The sequence below is a fragment of the Periophthalmus magnuspinnatus genome, chromosome 11 (genome assembly GCF_009829125.3).
Source record: "Periophthalmus magnuspinnatus isolate fPerMag1 chromosome 11, fPerMag1.2.pri, whole genome shotgun sequence".
In the NCBI taxonomy this organism is placed as follows: domain Eukaryota; kingdom Metazoa; phylum Chordata; class Actinopteri; order Gobiiformes; family Gobiidae; genus Periophthalmus; species Periophthalmus magnuspinnatus.
Genome location: NC_047136.2, coordinates 23761847 through 23779673, shown reverse-complemented (window position 1 = coordinate 23779673; position 17827 = coordinate 23761847). Strand labels below are relative to the sequence as shown.

The 17827-nt window shown below is 38.5% G+C and overlaps 1 protein-coding gene across 1 annotated transcript in view; it reads left to right on the top strand.

Moving 5' to 3' along the window:
* The window catches only part of angpt1 (angiopoietin 1), a 102508-nt gene extending 99390 nt beyond the window's left edge, over positions 1–3118 (top strand). The window contains exon 9 of the mRNA XM_033975802.2: positions 2517–3118. Within this exon, the coding sequence (XP_033831693.1) occupies positions 2517–2680 (164 nt within the window). The 3' untranslated portion in view covers positions 2681–3118. The remainder of the gene's footprint in view (positions 1–2516) is intronic.
* The last annotated feature ends 14709 nt before the right edge of the window (positions 3119–17827 follow it).

The window sequence follows — 17827 nt, the reverse complement described above, 5'->3', positions numbered from 1 at the left end:
ATATATACTTATGTCATTGTCCCCCAGCTCTATTGCCAACCCTGTAGTTTCCACCTCAACACTGTTCTGAAATGCATCTGATTCTTGTATTAGTTTGGATTGGATTTACGTCAGATTTCAGCTAGTGTCCAGTTGCGGTCCAGTTACAGAGGGCAGAGGGAGGAGAAGTGCGTTTGAACTGTTGGTCACACAGAAAGAGCGCAAGAGAGAGAGAGGGGGTTGGCGGGTAGACATGGGAATCTCTCAACCCTTCACCCAAACCCAAACATAAATACACCAAACTTTGATACAACTTGAAAAGAGAGTGAAATAAAACATTCTCTTTCAACTGGCGTGACTGAAAGCACGAGCTAAAACAAATCCGCTAATGTGATATTTGACGGCATCTGCGTGAGTACTTACAAGACATAACATGGTTTATTGCCATAACTGCGAAACAGGCAAACAGTCAGAGGACATTCAGTTCTATAAGCAGAAGAACGGAGTAGTTTGAGGGTAAATGCTACAAAAAATCACACTTGTATTCCTGCAGTTTTATACATTTTGTTATTTATACTGCAGAACATACATGAGACTTCAGTGCACAAAATCACCAAATTTCTGCAAATCTAGCTTAATAAATTATTTTTCCAGACCAAGGTTTAGTTTGTTTTCATACCTGACAGTTTGGACTGGAGTCAGGATGACAGCGCCATCTGCAGTCCGATTTCTTCAGGGCAATCTCCCAGGTGTGTGAGAGTCAAAAGGCTCCCTCGTCCCGGTTTAAAGTCCCACGGGCATATTTCCGTATTATGATTTCCTCCAGAATCCAGAGACGATGTTTGTTGTCCTCTGTCCCAATGATGTCTGCTCTGTCCCAGTCCATAATGTGGTTTTCTCTTTTAAAATGTTCAGAAATGGCCGTTTTGAGTTTCTCCTGTTCTGCTTTGTATTTTGTTGCTCACTCTGAGGACGTGTGCTAGTGAATAGTCCAAACTGTCAGGTATAAAAACAAACTAAACCTTGGTCTGCAAAAATAATCTATTAAAATAAATGATCCGCAAACCAGATGAACCTCATTGGACTAGTTCATGAAGCTGTTTGTAACTTAAACCTACCATCTGCAAGTTCATTTGTGTTTTTTTCATCAGTAGATGGCAGATTTGAGACCTGTTCCCCCTTCTTCCTTACCTTCTCACCCCATCCCTCAGCTGGCCTTTGTTTCGGCTCACCTGTGCTCTTCTTCCGTCAGGCCAAAACTGGCACAGTATCAGACAGAAGTAACATAGACAGCATCTAGTGGTGATATGTGAGAATACAACAGGTCAGAATGATCATAACTGTGCGCTGTTTATAAACTAAAATGGACTTTTGTAATTCATGGCCTGACTATACCTTAACATCTGCACATGAGCACGGCAGAATACAGTGCTAGTGTAAATGAACAGTATTTGGGATGCTTTTTAGTGTCACTATTGCCTCAGAAAGGTACTGACAATGAACAAATGATGCCCTCCCACTGACCGCGCGGTGGAGGACTGGACTCTAGATGTTCCTCCTTTGCCCCGACCCTGTTCTGTGGGCCCAGGTCTTCCCGTTCCTTCAGCTGGCTGGATGACCCAATATCTGGCTGGAGGACGTTATCCTGGATGTCTTGAGTGAGCTCTGGACCAACAGATCTGAACTTTATCTGCAAATGGATGTGCGTTCTGGTTCAGTCCTCGTTTAGTCCTTGTTTAGTCCTGGTTTAGTCCGTAAGAGTGGATCCCTCCTTCAATATGATTCTTCTCAAAGTTTTTCTTTTTCCCACTGACTTTTTTTTAGGTTTTCCTTGCCGAAAAATAGGGTCTAAGGACAGGGGGCGCTCTAGGACAGTTCCCTATTTGCTTGTTTTCTGTGAATGTTGGTTTATCTGTCTGTTATTGACCAATGTCTGCTTCAGTGTTGGATTTCTAACTTTATATTGGTTAAATCAATGATCTTGTTAAGCCCCAAGAGGCAACTACTCCTGTGATTTTGGGCTTTATAAAAATGAATTGAACTGAATTGAAATTGACTACTTTAAACATAAGAGTCAAATGTCGATGCATTTCCAAATAGAAAGTGATCATGGACGCACTTCCGGCTTCATCAACTCTGGCTCCAATTCACTTTATGTTGAAAAATTGTCACCTCTCTCTCTGTAACAGCTGATAATAAACCTCGTCATTTGGTCTTAAAGTGTTCGTATACATCATCCTGGGGATTTTATTTGGCTAATGTGTCCATAAATCAAGATATGAACATTAATAACAGAGGAATCAGGCGACTTCCTCTCCAGAGGTTGCTCCCACTGACAACGGGACGGGACCTTCCTCAACCTCGCTCTGGATTGGCTCTTTGGTTGCTATGATACTTGCAGTCGGCATTCCAACTATCAAACTTAGCCCTAATCCTGTTTTACACATGATATCAGCTTATATTCCATTTACAGTTTAGTAACGACAATGTTCCTCCTGTTTCTCCTCCATTTTTCATTCCCAATTGTTGTTTTCCAGGTTGGTGGTTCGACGCCTGCGGTCCGTCCAACCTTAACGGAGTGTACTTCCCTCAAGGACAACACATCGGGAAGTTAAACGGGATCAAGTGGCATTATTTTAAAGGCCCCAGCTACTCCCTCCGAGCCACCGCCATGATGATACGGCCCCAGGACTTTTCCTAGTGCCCCCCTCTTCCCTTCCCTTCACGGGACGCTTCATTTTTGTTTTACAGCTCAAATCATCTCATATGTTTGGCGTCGGATGTCTAGAATTATTTTTGAAAAGCCAAGCGAACTTTTTGCGTCTGTGACTGTATTGTTTTGCTTTCCTCTGTATAACTCGATGGACACCAGAAGAGGATTTTAACCTAACAGTATGGATTATTTATGGACTAACATAACGTGTAAAGATATTGCGATATAAATACGGAGAAAATGAACTCTTTTTGTACCTTTTGCTGAACGGGACGCTGCTGTTACCGAGTGGCGCCTTCTGAACTGCGGGACAGACTTGTATTGTTACTGTTTTCATGACATGTTTTTGTATTGCAACAAGTGTATGTTAAAGTCCATTATGTGTTTGTATCATAGTGTTACCCTGTATCTATAAAATATTCATGTAAAAAGTACGTGTCCTTGCTCGTATTTGGGGTTATACAGATATATTACCTTTGATGGCTGCAACTAGGCCTGTTTTTTGAGGATCGGTACTTATTGTTTGTACATTTTCTTTGCGCTACTAGGACATTTTTGGTTAATTTTTGGCTCTATGATAAGATTTGAGCTGTAAAAGGTTGAATTAATAACGTCTATGACTCATTACAGATGCAAACTAAGTACTAAAGTGTTTCATTCTCCTATTTATCTATTGCAGCTCATGATTTTTTGAAACTATTGTAGATTTAGAATCATTTTGTGGTTTAAATGTTCTTGGATTGTTGCGTCAGTGGCATAAATTAGTTTCAGTATTATCGTTTATCGCCTATATTTGCTTCAGCGATATATATCACAGTTCAGAATGTGTTATCCTGACAGGTCTAGCTTCTACACTGAGGAATTTAAGTCTGGAATTCAGAAACTAGAAACTTTAGGACTCTCAGCACTTTAATGTTGAACTGAGAAAGGTAGAAAAAGCCTTCCAAAGGATTCAAGTAAACAAAATTCCCTGACAGAATTTGTGGGCGTCTGCTTAAAACATGTGCAGAATAACTTACCCTCATTTTTCATTTTGCTCTTAATATCTTTTTAAGGAAGACCTACAGTATAGAGTTATAATCTATGACACCTATGGCTCGTGTTATGATTTCCACCTTTTAAACCTCAATATTCATCTGAAACGACTTAATAAAAGAAACAAGTTCGCTGGCTTCCATGTTAGAAAACGGCGGTGTCCAATGGGAGCTGACATCGCCGTAAACGTCACCACAACAAAGAGCCGTGGATCTGTCGGCCCTTTGCTAACTATAGCTGCACATCACACTAGAGAATAGCAGATTTTCTTTAATTTGTCCAAAATAACTACGCAACGCTGCCAAATCCGACATGTATCAGTGATTAAGAAAAAATCAAACTGAAGAATGTAGTAAGTACGTCACAGTGGGCGTGTGCCGGTGGTGGTGAAAACGGGGATTAATCGGCAATATGGCGTCTGGAAAATAAGCGATTAATGATTACTCAAACATGCACAAATCACTCCAAAAACTATTTCAAGAGGGTAAATGAGAAGTGAAACAACTATAACATGGTTAAAACTCTGAAAAGTCGATTTTACAGAATAGGTCTGCTTTAAGTAAACCAGAAACAGTCAAAATTGATGCGACTGTATAATAAAACTGGATCACGGAGTGTCTGAGGGTGTTGGTGTGACATTATGCTAATTTATTTGACCTGTGACTCACTCAAATATAATTTCAATATGGAAATGTTGTTTACTCTGTTTACTAAAGAGTAACTCACTGTTATTATGAGTGATTATCCCCCATTAACTTTAAAAGCAAGTTTTTGTCAGATGGTCCAGAACACATGATGTGATCTTACAACAAAGTCACTGATCTTCCTGAGATGGTTTGCTACCACGAAATACAATATTAAACGCTTAGACATTTAAAGGGTCCATATTACACTATTTTCTGATCTATGTTATAATGTTTTTTCATCATCACAAACAGATCTGGAGTTGTGTTTTGTTTCATTCACATGTTTAACACAAAAATCCTGCATATTTAGGCTGAACTTTTCTCTCAAACTGAAAACACTGTGTTACACCTTGTGATGTCATGTGGTAAAACAGGAAGTGCTCCACTGTGTTTTTAAATTCAATACACCTTCACTAGAATCATTTGGATCATTTCAACCCTGTAATTGCCAATCTGTACTGAATTAAAAGTAAAAGGTCCCTGTTAATGTGAAAACGTCCACTTCACAAGGTGGACAGAGCATTTTGAGGTTTAGAGATGTAGACAGATAAATAATAAAAAGGATTATAAAAGCATTACTCAAACATGTATTAATGAAACAAAACACAACTCCAGGTATGTTTTTGAGGAAGTAACAACATTCTAAAATGGCTTAAACCTCACAAGAGTCAATTTTGTGTAATATAGGACGTTTATATTAAAACATTTAGATATCGTTGTACCTGCTTTATTTCAATTTCCAAAAAACATATATGATGTTGCATTTGCAGTGCAGTTTTCCACTATGCCCTTTTATTCAGCAGTGCCGTTGGTTTGGCCTGTTACGTGACCCGGAGCAAGTGAGTAGGTGAGATGTGAGCGGACATGATAACAGCGGGGGGTCTGCTCCTGACAGACTCAAGTACATGAGCTTATTTTGGACCGGCATCTGCAACCAGATCCACTGGCCTTTTGTCATTGGCCTAAACACATGAAAGAACTGCCAAGACTTAGACCTGAGTTATCACCTTGAATCGCATTGGTTAATAAATCATTACGTTTCCATGGAAATAGTCACACGTGTAATAAAATGAGATGCAGATGCACGAAACAGTGTAGCGCTGTGTGGAATATGATTTTAACAGAATCAGGGACCGCACTGTGCTCATGAAACTGAACGACTGTTTAAATACAGAACATTAAAGTGTACCTTCACCTTATGAGACCTTAAAATGTTACTTATTTAAATGCATGTATGTCATTACGGATCGTCTTATTGCTGAAAAAATGTCTTCAAACACATGCATTCTTATTGTGCGCGTCCTCGTCTCTCCTCAGATCTGACCTGTAACTTAGTCTGGTGGTGTCAGCTGCTTGTCTCCATGGAGATAGAAAGGTTTAATGCCATATTTATTGTGGAACATTCAATAAAGCAACAAAGCTGTAACATATTTGTATTTTAATAGGATTTTAATAGGATTTAAACCGGGACGAGGGGGCTTTTTTACTCTCACACACCTGGCAGACTGTAATGAAGAAGTCAGACTGCAGATGGCGCAGTTGTCCTGCCTCCACCGGTAGAAAAACAGCAACAAAACCTGTTTAAATCAGCTGACCGGACACACCACAGCAACATTACGTGACCACTGTGAGAAAGAGCGCTAGTGAGCAGTCCAAACTGGCAGGTATGAACACAAACTAAACTTTGGTCTGGAAAAAAAATCTATTAAAATTAATTAAGGGAAGACGTAACGAACTTTACTGGACTAAAGCTGTAACATCTCCATGGAAACAAGCACTTACTCGACCTTGCACAGAAAAGTTGCTCAGTGCCCTCTAAGGAAAGTGAACGTTAAAGACTGTTGTTTCAAAAGGTGCATGTGAATATCAGTCGTAAAACTAGAGCTGACAGTTTTACAGGCATCCTCAAACTTTAATATGTGTTTATATAAAAGCAGTGAATTATACCTGTCCCGTCTGCCAAAGGGCACCACTGTTTTGAAATCCACAAAACAATACCAAACCTGGAGCGATAGACTTTGATAACTCTCATTTGACCTCATTCATTTGTGGATTTGCAGATTTGTTCGAACATTTTGTAACTTGTTGTCAGTGTGGTGTTGGGGAAGTTTAAATAAAACAGTATGTGATGCTCTAATCTGTTCCATGCGTGTTTAGGCTGATCCCGTTTGCTCCAAATCGATGTGACGATAGACGAGGCCCGCGGTCCAAAAAAACGAGCTGTGTTTGAATAGCATTACGGTTTTATCTGTAAATCTGCCTATACAAATCCTATGGCGTCATGCAGGGAAATGAAATGGGAAATAAATACAGAAGAAGTGCGTTTGCCAAATCAGGGTACACATACGAGCAAAGGTACGCGGGCCTCTCCGAAACGCGGCTTTTCACCTTAGTTCGAGAGTTGCCGTGGGCGCCGCCATCGTCATTCGTGAGACGTTTTAAAGTGTCCAGAGAATCAGTGCAGTGTTGACTTGTTGGACACATAAACACTGAACATTTTACTCAAATCAACCTATTTTAAGTCAGATTTTAGCGACAAAACTTTTCCCAAATTCTCCAGAGATACAGTTACATTTACGGCAAAAGTGGGTGGGGCCAGATAAGGTCAATATAGTTGTGTTGTTTTCTATTATTTCTATTCTCAGATTGTAGCAAATAGGAAAATAAATTGGATGAGCAGCGAGACGTCTTCACTTCTACAACTTTTTATCCACTTGACAGATTTAACTTTTGGCTTTTACTGTGGATCAGACCTGGACGACTGATGGATTACACAGACATCTATTCAGACGATGAAGTAGAAATAGTAAAGTAATGCGCTTAAGAACACATTTAGGTACATGTACTTTCTACTCCACTACACTTTTAACAGGACTGAAAGGTGAAAGTATGTATGTATGTAAAAGCTGGAGAGGTTTATTTTTTAGCAGTTTTTTAGCTTGAGCAAATGAAAAAATACAAAGAAAGACAACAAAAAACTGAAAAAACTATTGATTCAGTTGTTTCTGTTGAACAAAATCCAGCACAGATCTGTGTCAAAATCACTACATTTGAAGCTCTATTGACAATGCAAAATAATACAACCTGAACTTCCAGAATAAGGTGAACAAATGTGTGTGAAGTACTTTTACTTTTTACTCTTTAAGTACATTTTTAACCAGGTGCTTTAACTGTTTTAGGCTGGTTTAGACTTCATATAATTAAAAAAATGTGATTAAATGTACACTATGTCACCACCTGTTTGTCTCCATAGATATGCTTAGGAATGCCTGGAATGTTCCATAGTACAGCATTAAACATACTTATCTTGCATTTATTCCATGATGGGTCATTTTATTGCTGAAAAGTAGCTTGAAACAACTTTTCAACAACAACAACTTGTGAGCGTCTCTCCTCAGATCCAACCTGTAACTTAGTCTGGTGGTGTCAGCCGCTTGTCGCCATGGAGATAGAAAGGTTTAATGCATATTTACAGTGGAACATTCCATTGTTCGCTCTGGTTTAGTCTTAGTTTTGTTGCTATTGATGGTCATTTTCGACTTGTGCTTCCCAAACATGTATTTTAATAGGACAATAATGTTTACTTCAACTTGAGATGAGTTATTTTCTTTTAATACTTCACAAAATAAAAATAAAAATCTGCCATATAACATTAATATTTCTAGAAGCTATATTCTAGTAACAATACAGATGACATTTCATGGCCCTGACTGTCAAAATGCTGATGTGTTTTGGTTCAAGTGTTAAGCTCTTGTCATGGTTTTCATTCCTGCTCTGATCAGAGGTTAAACATGAGGTCCTGCTCTGTCTGACCCCACACACAGAGGAATGTGCTCTGTCCCAGCTTCTCCAGATGGGGGCAGTGTCAGGAGGAGGCAGGTTTGGACACCAAGCACCAATCATAATGCAAAGGAGCTGGTGTCCAATGTCCCACATAGACATTTGTCCTGGTGTCCTCCTCTAAATATGTCACTGAGAGTTTGAGAAGAGTTTTGCTGCTAAAATTTGATATAAAGTAGGTTGATTTGTGCAAAATGTTCTACGTTCATGTGGCCAACAAGTCAACACTGCACTGATTCTCTGTGAAAACGTTTTTTAAATGAACATACTGATTTGAGACTGAAATTCTGAGTTGAGTAGAGCTCCCTACAGCATTGGCCTGAGACAGATCCTCCTGTTTATGCATGAACACTGATGCTCAGGGAGACACTGTGAACAGGGACCAGGACTGATCAGAAACTAAACACAAGTCACCTCATTCATGACACACAGAAACAGAATTCACATATAATACACAGTCACAGTCTCCAGAATGTGTTTTCACTTATTTATCTCATTCATACATCACTCAAGAATGAGATTAGCTACAATGATGTAAAGAAGGCAGTCATAGTTGGATTTTAAATTTTGCTCTACACTGTTTGAGCCTATATCATTACTTAATTACATTATGACCAGTAGAAAAACATCCCAATCAAAATCCACTTTATTTTAATAGCACAAACAAACTAAACTTCTATTGTATCTGTATCAGTTTGGTTGTTTAATTATGTGCAGTTTCCAGTTTTGGCCAACAGAGGGCGCAAGAGTCAGTGCATTTCCCATCCAAGTACAAGTACTGTTACACATATGTGTGGAGGAATGTAACAGAGTAGTAAAGTACTGTACTTAAGCTTACATTTTAGGTATCTGTACTTTACTTAAGTGTATTTTAAACTGGATACTTCTACTTTACTACATTTTAAAGCAGTATCTTTAGTTTATACTGCACTACATTTTTGAACAGGCCTGAAAAGTAAGTTATTTTCATTATTGTGTGAGACCTGCTGGAAAGGCTGAGGGTTTAGTTTTAACATGTTCATAAGCAAACAAAAAATAAATAAATAAATAATTAAAAAAACAGCTAAAGAAAAACAAAAGTGATTGATTCTATTGTTTCAAAGTCATCAAAGTCACTGTATTTGAAGCTTTATAAAACCTCAAAATCTGCACAAAATGTTTTACTTTTTCCTCCTTAACTACATTTTAAACAGGCACTTTTACTCAATCATATTTTCTGATTTGATACATTTACTTTTGTATTTTTGAGTACTTCCACACCACTGGTTTGAATAAAAACCAAACATCTAAAATGGCCGACATCTGTTGTTTTATCATCTGGTCCATCGGAGTCAAGCTGAAAAAACACAGCTCTACTTTTACTCATTTTATAAGCAGACTTCATACCCTCAGACACAGAGCAAATACCACCAAAACACTTTGTACCACTGTGATCATTTTACACTTGTGTTTGTAATGTTACTAACGCACGAGGAAATGACTTAAGTGCAGTAAAGCGCCATTGGAATCGCTTTTAAAACCTGATGAACAAAAGTAAAACAGGTTCAAATTCAAACCTGGCAACAACAAAATAAGATTACCAAGTGTTTTTCCTCATTTTTCCTGCTTGTCTTCAGCTTTCGCCGCAGTATCCATAACATTATAACAGTGCAGATTAGGAGAGAGGTTTGTGGTCACTGCTGCAGACTGTGGTCAGAGTTAATGTGCTTTAATGTGCATTTAGATGTTACAGTAACGGGCCACACACCCGGGATCTAAACGCACATTAAATTCATTACTTTCATAACAGTGTGGAGAGGCCATGGTCCAACAGACTCACACTGTAATTTATTATAATCCACACAGCAGTGACGCACACATCCTCCTGCATCATGTGGCAGCTTTGGTCACAAGAATGCAACGGCAACAATGGCCTCTAGACGGCGCACTGGGTTAACAGAGATTCAAAATAACATTAAATACACTCAGTGGTGGAAGAAATGCTCAGTTTTGTTACTTAAGTAAGAGTGCAGATACTGGAGCGGAAACATGATCAAGTCGAAGTAACAGATGAAAAAAATCTACGTGAATAAAAGTATTAAAGTACCTGATTAGCAATGTGCTTAAAAGAGTAAAAAGTAAAAGTATTTTGCACAGATTTTGAGGTCTTATTCACCTTATTCTGGAAGTTTAGGTTGTATTATTTTGCAGGGTCAATAGAGCTGCAAATGTAGTGATTTTGACACAGATTTGTGCTGGATTTTGTTCAACAGAAACAACTAAATCAATAGTTTTGGGTTTTTTGTTGTTTTTCTTTGTATATTTTCGTTTGCTCAAGCTAAACAACTGCTAAAAAAATAAACCTCTCCAGCTTTTCAGCAGGTTCCAAACAATAATAAAACATACTTTCACCTTTCAGTCCTGTTAAAAGTGTAGTGGAGTAGAAAGTACATGTACCTAAATGTGTTCTTAAATGCATTACTTTACTACTTGTACTTCATCACATTCCACCTCTGAATAGATGTCTGTGTAATCCAGCAGTCGTCCAGGTCTGATCCACAGTAAAAGCCAAAAGTTAAATCTGTCAAGTGGATAAAAAGTTGTAGGAGTGAAGACGTTTCGCTGCTCATCCAAGACACTTCTTCAGTTCTGAAGCTTGGATGAGGACACCTCTGGATGTACTGTACAACGCCAACTGACAGAGGCTCTGTTTAAAGATCCTCATAATGGTGAATTAAAATATAAATGCATTATTGATAACTAACCAGACTGGAAAAATAAACAAATGAATGAACAAATACATAAATAAACATGGTATACTGTGGTGTGCTTTTATTTGAACAGGGACAGTGCATGACATTATATTAACCTTAAAAAACAGGAAAGATGTTTGGTGCCAGGTTATAGCAAAAATACTCATTCCCACCTGTAGTCCCTGGACAGGCTGATGTTAAGTAAGAATAATAGTTTGGTGTAGGCAACATATCATCTGTAATTGCCCTGATAGCAACTATAGTAGTTTAACGAGGAACAGAGCAGAGCTGAGAAAATGTGTCCAGTGCAAACCCAAGTACATTCATTTTCCAACATCAAAAATATTCATGAAAACAAGGAAACAGTTAAAAGATTCTCCACAGCAGTACCTTCTGTACACACTGCAACCTCCACTCACACAGACTGCAATTTGCTCCTTTTATAGAGCATGTCCCTGATTGGTTGAGCCCACTCTGTAGCACAGGTAAGTTTAAACACATCTGATAATCTTGTTAAAGGTTAGCTCTAACAAACAGTGTAAATATTTATTCAATCTAATTAGTCGTTAAAAACAGAGCATTACATTTAATTATCTGTTTTAACCGTGAACACCAATTGCATAAACAAAGAGCTAAAATATTTGGACACCCCTCTTGTTAGCACACAGTGGTCTGCCCCGGAACCTTATTAAGATGCTGTGACTCGCTGGGGACATATTTGGCAGAAACACCTAATATGGAAGACAACATGGGTAAGTTGAAATTCCCAAGTTCAATTACAAATGCTTAGCTGATACAGAAACACATCAATAAAACATTTTAAACGTCTTTGTGTATTGTCCTTTTTTCCTGTTTCAAAGATAGGCCCATGTAGTGGACTAGCTGCATTACAATATCAAAACAAACCAGTCCTGTTATTAAACTACATGTAAAATCATTTAAAGTTGACTACGTCCATAGGCTATATGTTTAAATGGTCTAAAACAGATGTGTCAAACTCAAGGCCCAGGGGCCAAATGCGGCTCGCCACATTATTTTATGTGGCCTGCGAAAAGGTAAATTGAAAGGCATGACTGTCATTGTAAAATAAGTCTGTGCATCGACCATAAACTAATGAGATTTTTCCGACAAGTGGAACTGAGAAATATTTGCAAATGATCCCAAAATGTTCAGGAAAATTGGCGGCAGTTTCAGGAAAGGTGAAGGTGAATACAAGTGTGTGTTAGTTCAAGGAGACAAACCTGTATGTTTTTTGTGTTATGAGGCGCGGTCGGTTGTGAACTATCTACGTCAGCATTTTGACACCAAACGCAGAGCCAAGTGCACACGTTAGTCTTCAAGAAAAACAACAAATTGTCCAATAATTAAAAGGCTGTTTTTGAAGCTGAGCTGAAGGTCTGAGCAGGTGTGTCCCGATACACTTTTAAAAATGTCAGTTTATCAGGGGATACACAGTTATAGACAGGTAATATTTGCAACTTGACTAAGCAATAAATACAGTTACAGAGAGTTATGTAACAAGTAAAAAAATAGTGACATGACACATACATTTAGTGACATTTATCCTGCCTCACAGTCACATCTGGCCCTTGATGGCGGCCATTTTGCGTATGTGGCCCTCCGTGAAAATAAGTTTGAAGCCCCTGGTCTAAAATATCACATTGCACACACTCACACGCGCTGTACTGTCTAATAAGTAAAAATACTTGATGATTTCACGGTCTGAGTGTTGAGCAAACCTCATTATCATCTCCCTGAAGGTCAAGCGTCACATCCATACACAGGACGTCCCTCTAAGTATCCGACAATCCGACAGAGGTTTACTTTCTACGAGCCAAAACTCATTTTTACCGTTGAGAAAAAGCCAAAATTATTCTACAGCTCAAACTAATCCTTGTAGTTTATGCAGTGAATTACAAACACGAATATTCCTACCAGATGTTGTTGATAGATCAGAAGACATAGTTAATAAATTACAAATAAAAACGTAAAGGGAAGCATCCGGGTTCAGTTTTATTTCTTCCAAGAATGAAGCAACGTCCCAATGAGGTCAATTATGTAAACAGCACAATCTCATATTGAGCTATGCAGCATTGAACAAATAATGCACCAGCAGCTGTGTTTGTGGAGTTTGTTGAAAGAAACAAGACAGAAGTGTGTTTTTCATGATTTTTTTTTTTAGTTTAGTCAATAGGACGTTGGCTTCAGCTGCAGAAGGAGAAGCAGAGTCGGTTCAACACTGAGCGCACAGTGACTTCTAGTGGTGGAAACTTGAAAAACCTGTTTCCAAAAACTCCTAGTGACAGTTATTTTGTTTCAGATGATTAAAAACAGTTAGATAACAATCATATAACTTATTTTTTTCATGATTTCTTGAAAAAGCGTAAGGTTGTTGTCTGATTTTAATGCATAACCCCTAACTGAACTGGATGTCTGCACGTTTGGTAGCCTATCCCACCTTATAACGTCTAAATTACATGACAAAATTATAAAATCGGATCTTTTATTTGTGCCTGAATTCTTATCTATTATTTTGGTCTGTGATTTTTAAATATGAGGAAGTTTGGGGAAAAATATTCGACATATTCGGCCTTACCCAGTACCTCCATTTCCTCGTTCTTAAGCGTCGTCTCAAGTTTATTTTGGATTAGAGACTGAAACAGACCGTACAATGAGTTAGTACAATGCAGGGGCAGTCAAAACACAGACCTCTGCCAAGGCACTCACACTGCAAAAGAAATAGTGCCCAGACTAATCTAGTTCAGATGTGCTGCTGCCTGACTGGCTGATGTTAAAGCGACGCCACACAACTTTCTGGAGGCGTGTGATTTGTGTTTGATTCCATGTAAACAGAAAGTTGAAACCAAATTTTGTATAACACCGTGTGTGTAGATATACGGCCGAGTAAGAGTCAGGTTTGTGGAGGTGCAAGCTCACGCACAGTAAAGACACATGTTTTGCTCAGTGCTTTTATTTTTTGGCTAAAATATTACACGTGGAGCCTCAAAGCAACACGATGTAAGTATTTAGGCCAAGAAAACAGACAAAAGTCAAAGCTTTTTTTCATTTTGGTTGTTTCTAAAGCACTGAAAAACGCATTCAGTTCAATTACAGTTTATATAGCACATTTAAAAACTTTACCTGCCCAAAGTGCTTCACATAAAAGTAAAAAAAAAAAAAGCAAATATACAGAAACACATAAGCAAACAACAATAAAAAAACAAGATATCCTGTGTAGCTAGTATTAAATGACAGGGCGAAGAGTTGGGTTTTCAGTTCTAGTCTTAAACTGTAGTGTCCTTACTGTGAGTGGGCTTGCATCTCCACAGACCTGGCCCTTTTTTGGCTGTGGAGGAGGGCCTCTACTTCCTTGTTTCCATGGTAATGTGGTTCCTTTGCATATAATAACAGAGAATGTTCCAACAGTATGATTTTAGCTTTCTATTTCCATGGAATCATGCAGGTGACGTGCCATCTCCAGAAAGTTACATAGTGTTGTTTTGAATTGGGTGTTAATAGTTCAATGATAAAAACAGATAAGCATCACTCAAAACAAACACACAAATTAAATAAAGGTTTGAATTTGAATTTGTAAATCAATGTGGAATCTTTTTACATTCTTGAAGGTTGCACCAACACAACAAGCGCGTATGTTAATTCTATAGCACTTTAAACTGTCCTCACGTAGACTTCATTGCTGGTAAGTGACTTGTGTAGCCACAGCTGCCCTGGGGCAAAGTGACAGAGACTTGGCTGCCATGGCTGCAGCAGAAGTCCCCGAACGACCAGCAGCTGTGACTCTCAATCGGAGCCAACTCTATTAATAACCTCTGCAGCCTCCAGATAACACGGACACACCAAACACACAACAGCTAAGGTGAGGTGAAGTACACTCTGCTGTCCCTGTACAAAAATCTGTCCTCTGCATTTGACCCATCCTTCAAAAGTAAAGCGTGTGCACAAATATTTCACTACTTTAGAGCAAAAGTCTCAAAGGGCTGATATTACACTATTTTCTGATCTATGTTCTGTTATTTCCTCTTCAAAAACAGACCTAGAGTTGCGTTTTGTTTCATTCACACATGTTTAACACAAAAAACCTGCATATTTAGTTCTTCTCTCAGACTAAAAACACTCTGTTCCACCTTGTGATGTCATGCGTCAATACAAGAAGTGTTCCACTGTGTTTTCCACACACCTTCACTAGAATCACTTGGATCGTTTCAGATGTGGGATTGACAATTTCTGCTGAACTAAAGGTAAAACGTAGATGTTAACTTGAAAACTACAGCGTCATGACATCACAAGGTGGAACAGAGCATTTTAAGCTCTGCAGAAGGGAGGGTGGGACAAAAAACCCAGCCAAACAATTGATATTTATAAAGAATGGTTTGAAATAGAGATTATATATGGAAGAGAAAATTAGTTTTGCTGTAAATTTCACTTCATTTTGTTTTTAGTTTTCTTCTCATTATTGTGTTGCTTCAAGTTTTAGTTTTTTTTTAAATATATATATATTTTTCTCTCTGTTTGTTTTATGTTTTGTTTTTTTGTTTTTTTTTACATAATATTTCTTTGTCTCCATTATCTGTCAATTTTTTTTTGCGCTGTCTGTGCACGGAGACTGTTTTTTTTTTACATTTCACACACTTAATACAATTCATTTGCTGTAAACAAATAAAAATAATTGAAAGAAAAAGCTCTGGGGGTGCACAGACTAATAATGCAGGATTACTTAAACACGTGTGAATGAAACAAAACACAACTCCAGGTGTGTTTATGATGAGGTAACAACTTTGTAACGTGACTTAACGCTCACAAGACTCATTTTTATGTAATATAGGACCTTTAAGGAGGTCCGAATAGGTCTAATTTCTTCATATCCAGTGTGAGTGGGTGAGTGAATGGTCTGCTTGATCTATCACTTTACAGCGAGCAGTGAAAGACAAGCTGTGAGCACGTAAGCAGCAGGTATCAGATTCCGAGTTACAAGTTTATCTACTAGATTAAATTACTCTTTGGACACAGTGGGAGCCCATATTTACAGCAAGTAGAGGCAGAGGATCTATGCCAGACTTCTACATAAAAGTGGATATTGAGTGAGGATGATACTTATAATACGATAATAAAATAGCTATTCTTCTTCCTGACAAAAGAGAGGGATATCGCTGCCTGGCCAGCCCGGAATACAAACTGTACAAAGACAACGGACTGAAAAGCCTTGTGGATTTTTGTAGGATCAGTGAATGAAGCGCTCAATGCAGTTCATCTGAGGTGAGAACAGTTTGTTGTTATTGTTTCCAAAGCGTTGCTAAAATAAAGAAATCTGATACAGGTGGAGTAACAAGCAAGAAACTGGTGCCAAATCTGAATGGCAAATATCTCCACCACAAAAGTTACACAGTGCAGCTTTAAAGTTTATGATGATGATTCATAGTCCATCCATCCATGTTCTTCCAATTATCCAGGGCCAGGACGTGGTCTAAGCAGAAATTCCCAGACTTCCCCCACTCTAGACCTTTCCTCCAGCTCCTCCGGTGTGACCCCGATGTGTTCCCAGGCCAGGCCCGAGAGACGTAGTCCCTCCAGTGTGTCCTGGGTCTTCCCCAGGGCTTCCTCCCAGTGGAACACCCTCCCTACGGAATTCTCCTCCAAGCTCATCCCGTGTGACCGAGCTCCTCACCCTATCCCAGCCCCACCCTCAGGAGGAAACTCATTTGGGCCGCTTGTATCTGTGATCTCATCCTTTTGGTCATTACCCAGAGCTCATGATCATAGGTGATGGTAGGAACGTAGACTGGCCGGTAAACCGAGAACTTTGCCTTTAAACTCATTATTTATTTATAGTAAACAAAAAATTCTAATCTGTCAGCTGGACAAAAGTTGTGAGAGTGAAGACATTTTGCTTCTCATCCATGGATTATACCTGGATGAGCAAGGGATTATACAGATGATGATGATGATGATGATGATTTGTTTATATCGAGCATTGGTCTAGGATAATATTGACGAAGTAGAACTCAATTTTACAATCCAAGATGGCGCCGTGTACGGTTACCCTGGCTTTACAGTTGTCCTGGCCTTACGGTTGGCTTGATGTTACAGTTGCCCTGGCGTTACAGTTTCCCTGGTGTGACGGTTGCCTTGGCGTTACGGTTTTGGAGTTGTTTGGGGCAAATTTTGGTTGGTTAAAAAATATATATATCGTATTAACATCAGTAAGTAAAAACCTTGCTGAACTTTACTTAAGTAAAATTAAAGTAAAAAGTGGCTACTTTTTACTTTTACTTCACTACATTTGAGAGCAGGTACTGTATCTGTACTTTCTACTCCACAAATAAAAATGTCTAGAAAAAAAAGATTGATTCAATTGTTTCTGTTGAACAAAATTCAGCACAAATCTTTATCAAATTCACTACAATGGAAGCCTCATAAAACAACAATATATGCTCAAAATACTTTTCATATTTACTCTTAAAGTACATTTTTAAACAGGTAATTTAATACTTTAATACTTGAGGGTTTTTTTTTTTTTGTTTTTTTTTTGTACTTTTACTTAAGTAACGAAATTTGGTACTTCTTCTACCACTGGATGTGACAGTGGTGACCAAGACCAGCTAAACTTATGAATGAGATTTATGACGCTAAAGATAAACTTACACACATTATATATACACCCGTTTAATTAATGCTAATCCCTGAGTTTAATATGTTGTTTTATGGAGTATCTTTGCACTTGCTCATACCGCCCTTAGCACGGCCTGGTCCTCTGCCCTGTTTACCTTCCATTACCAGCTGTATGATGAAACCTAAGCCCAGAGGGGTGACCCGTGTCAGGGAAA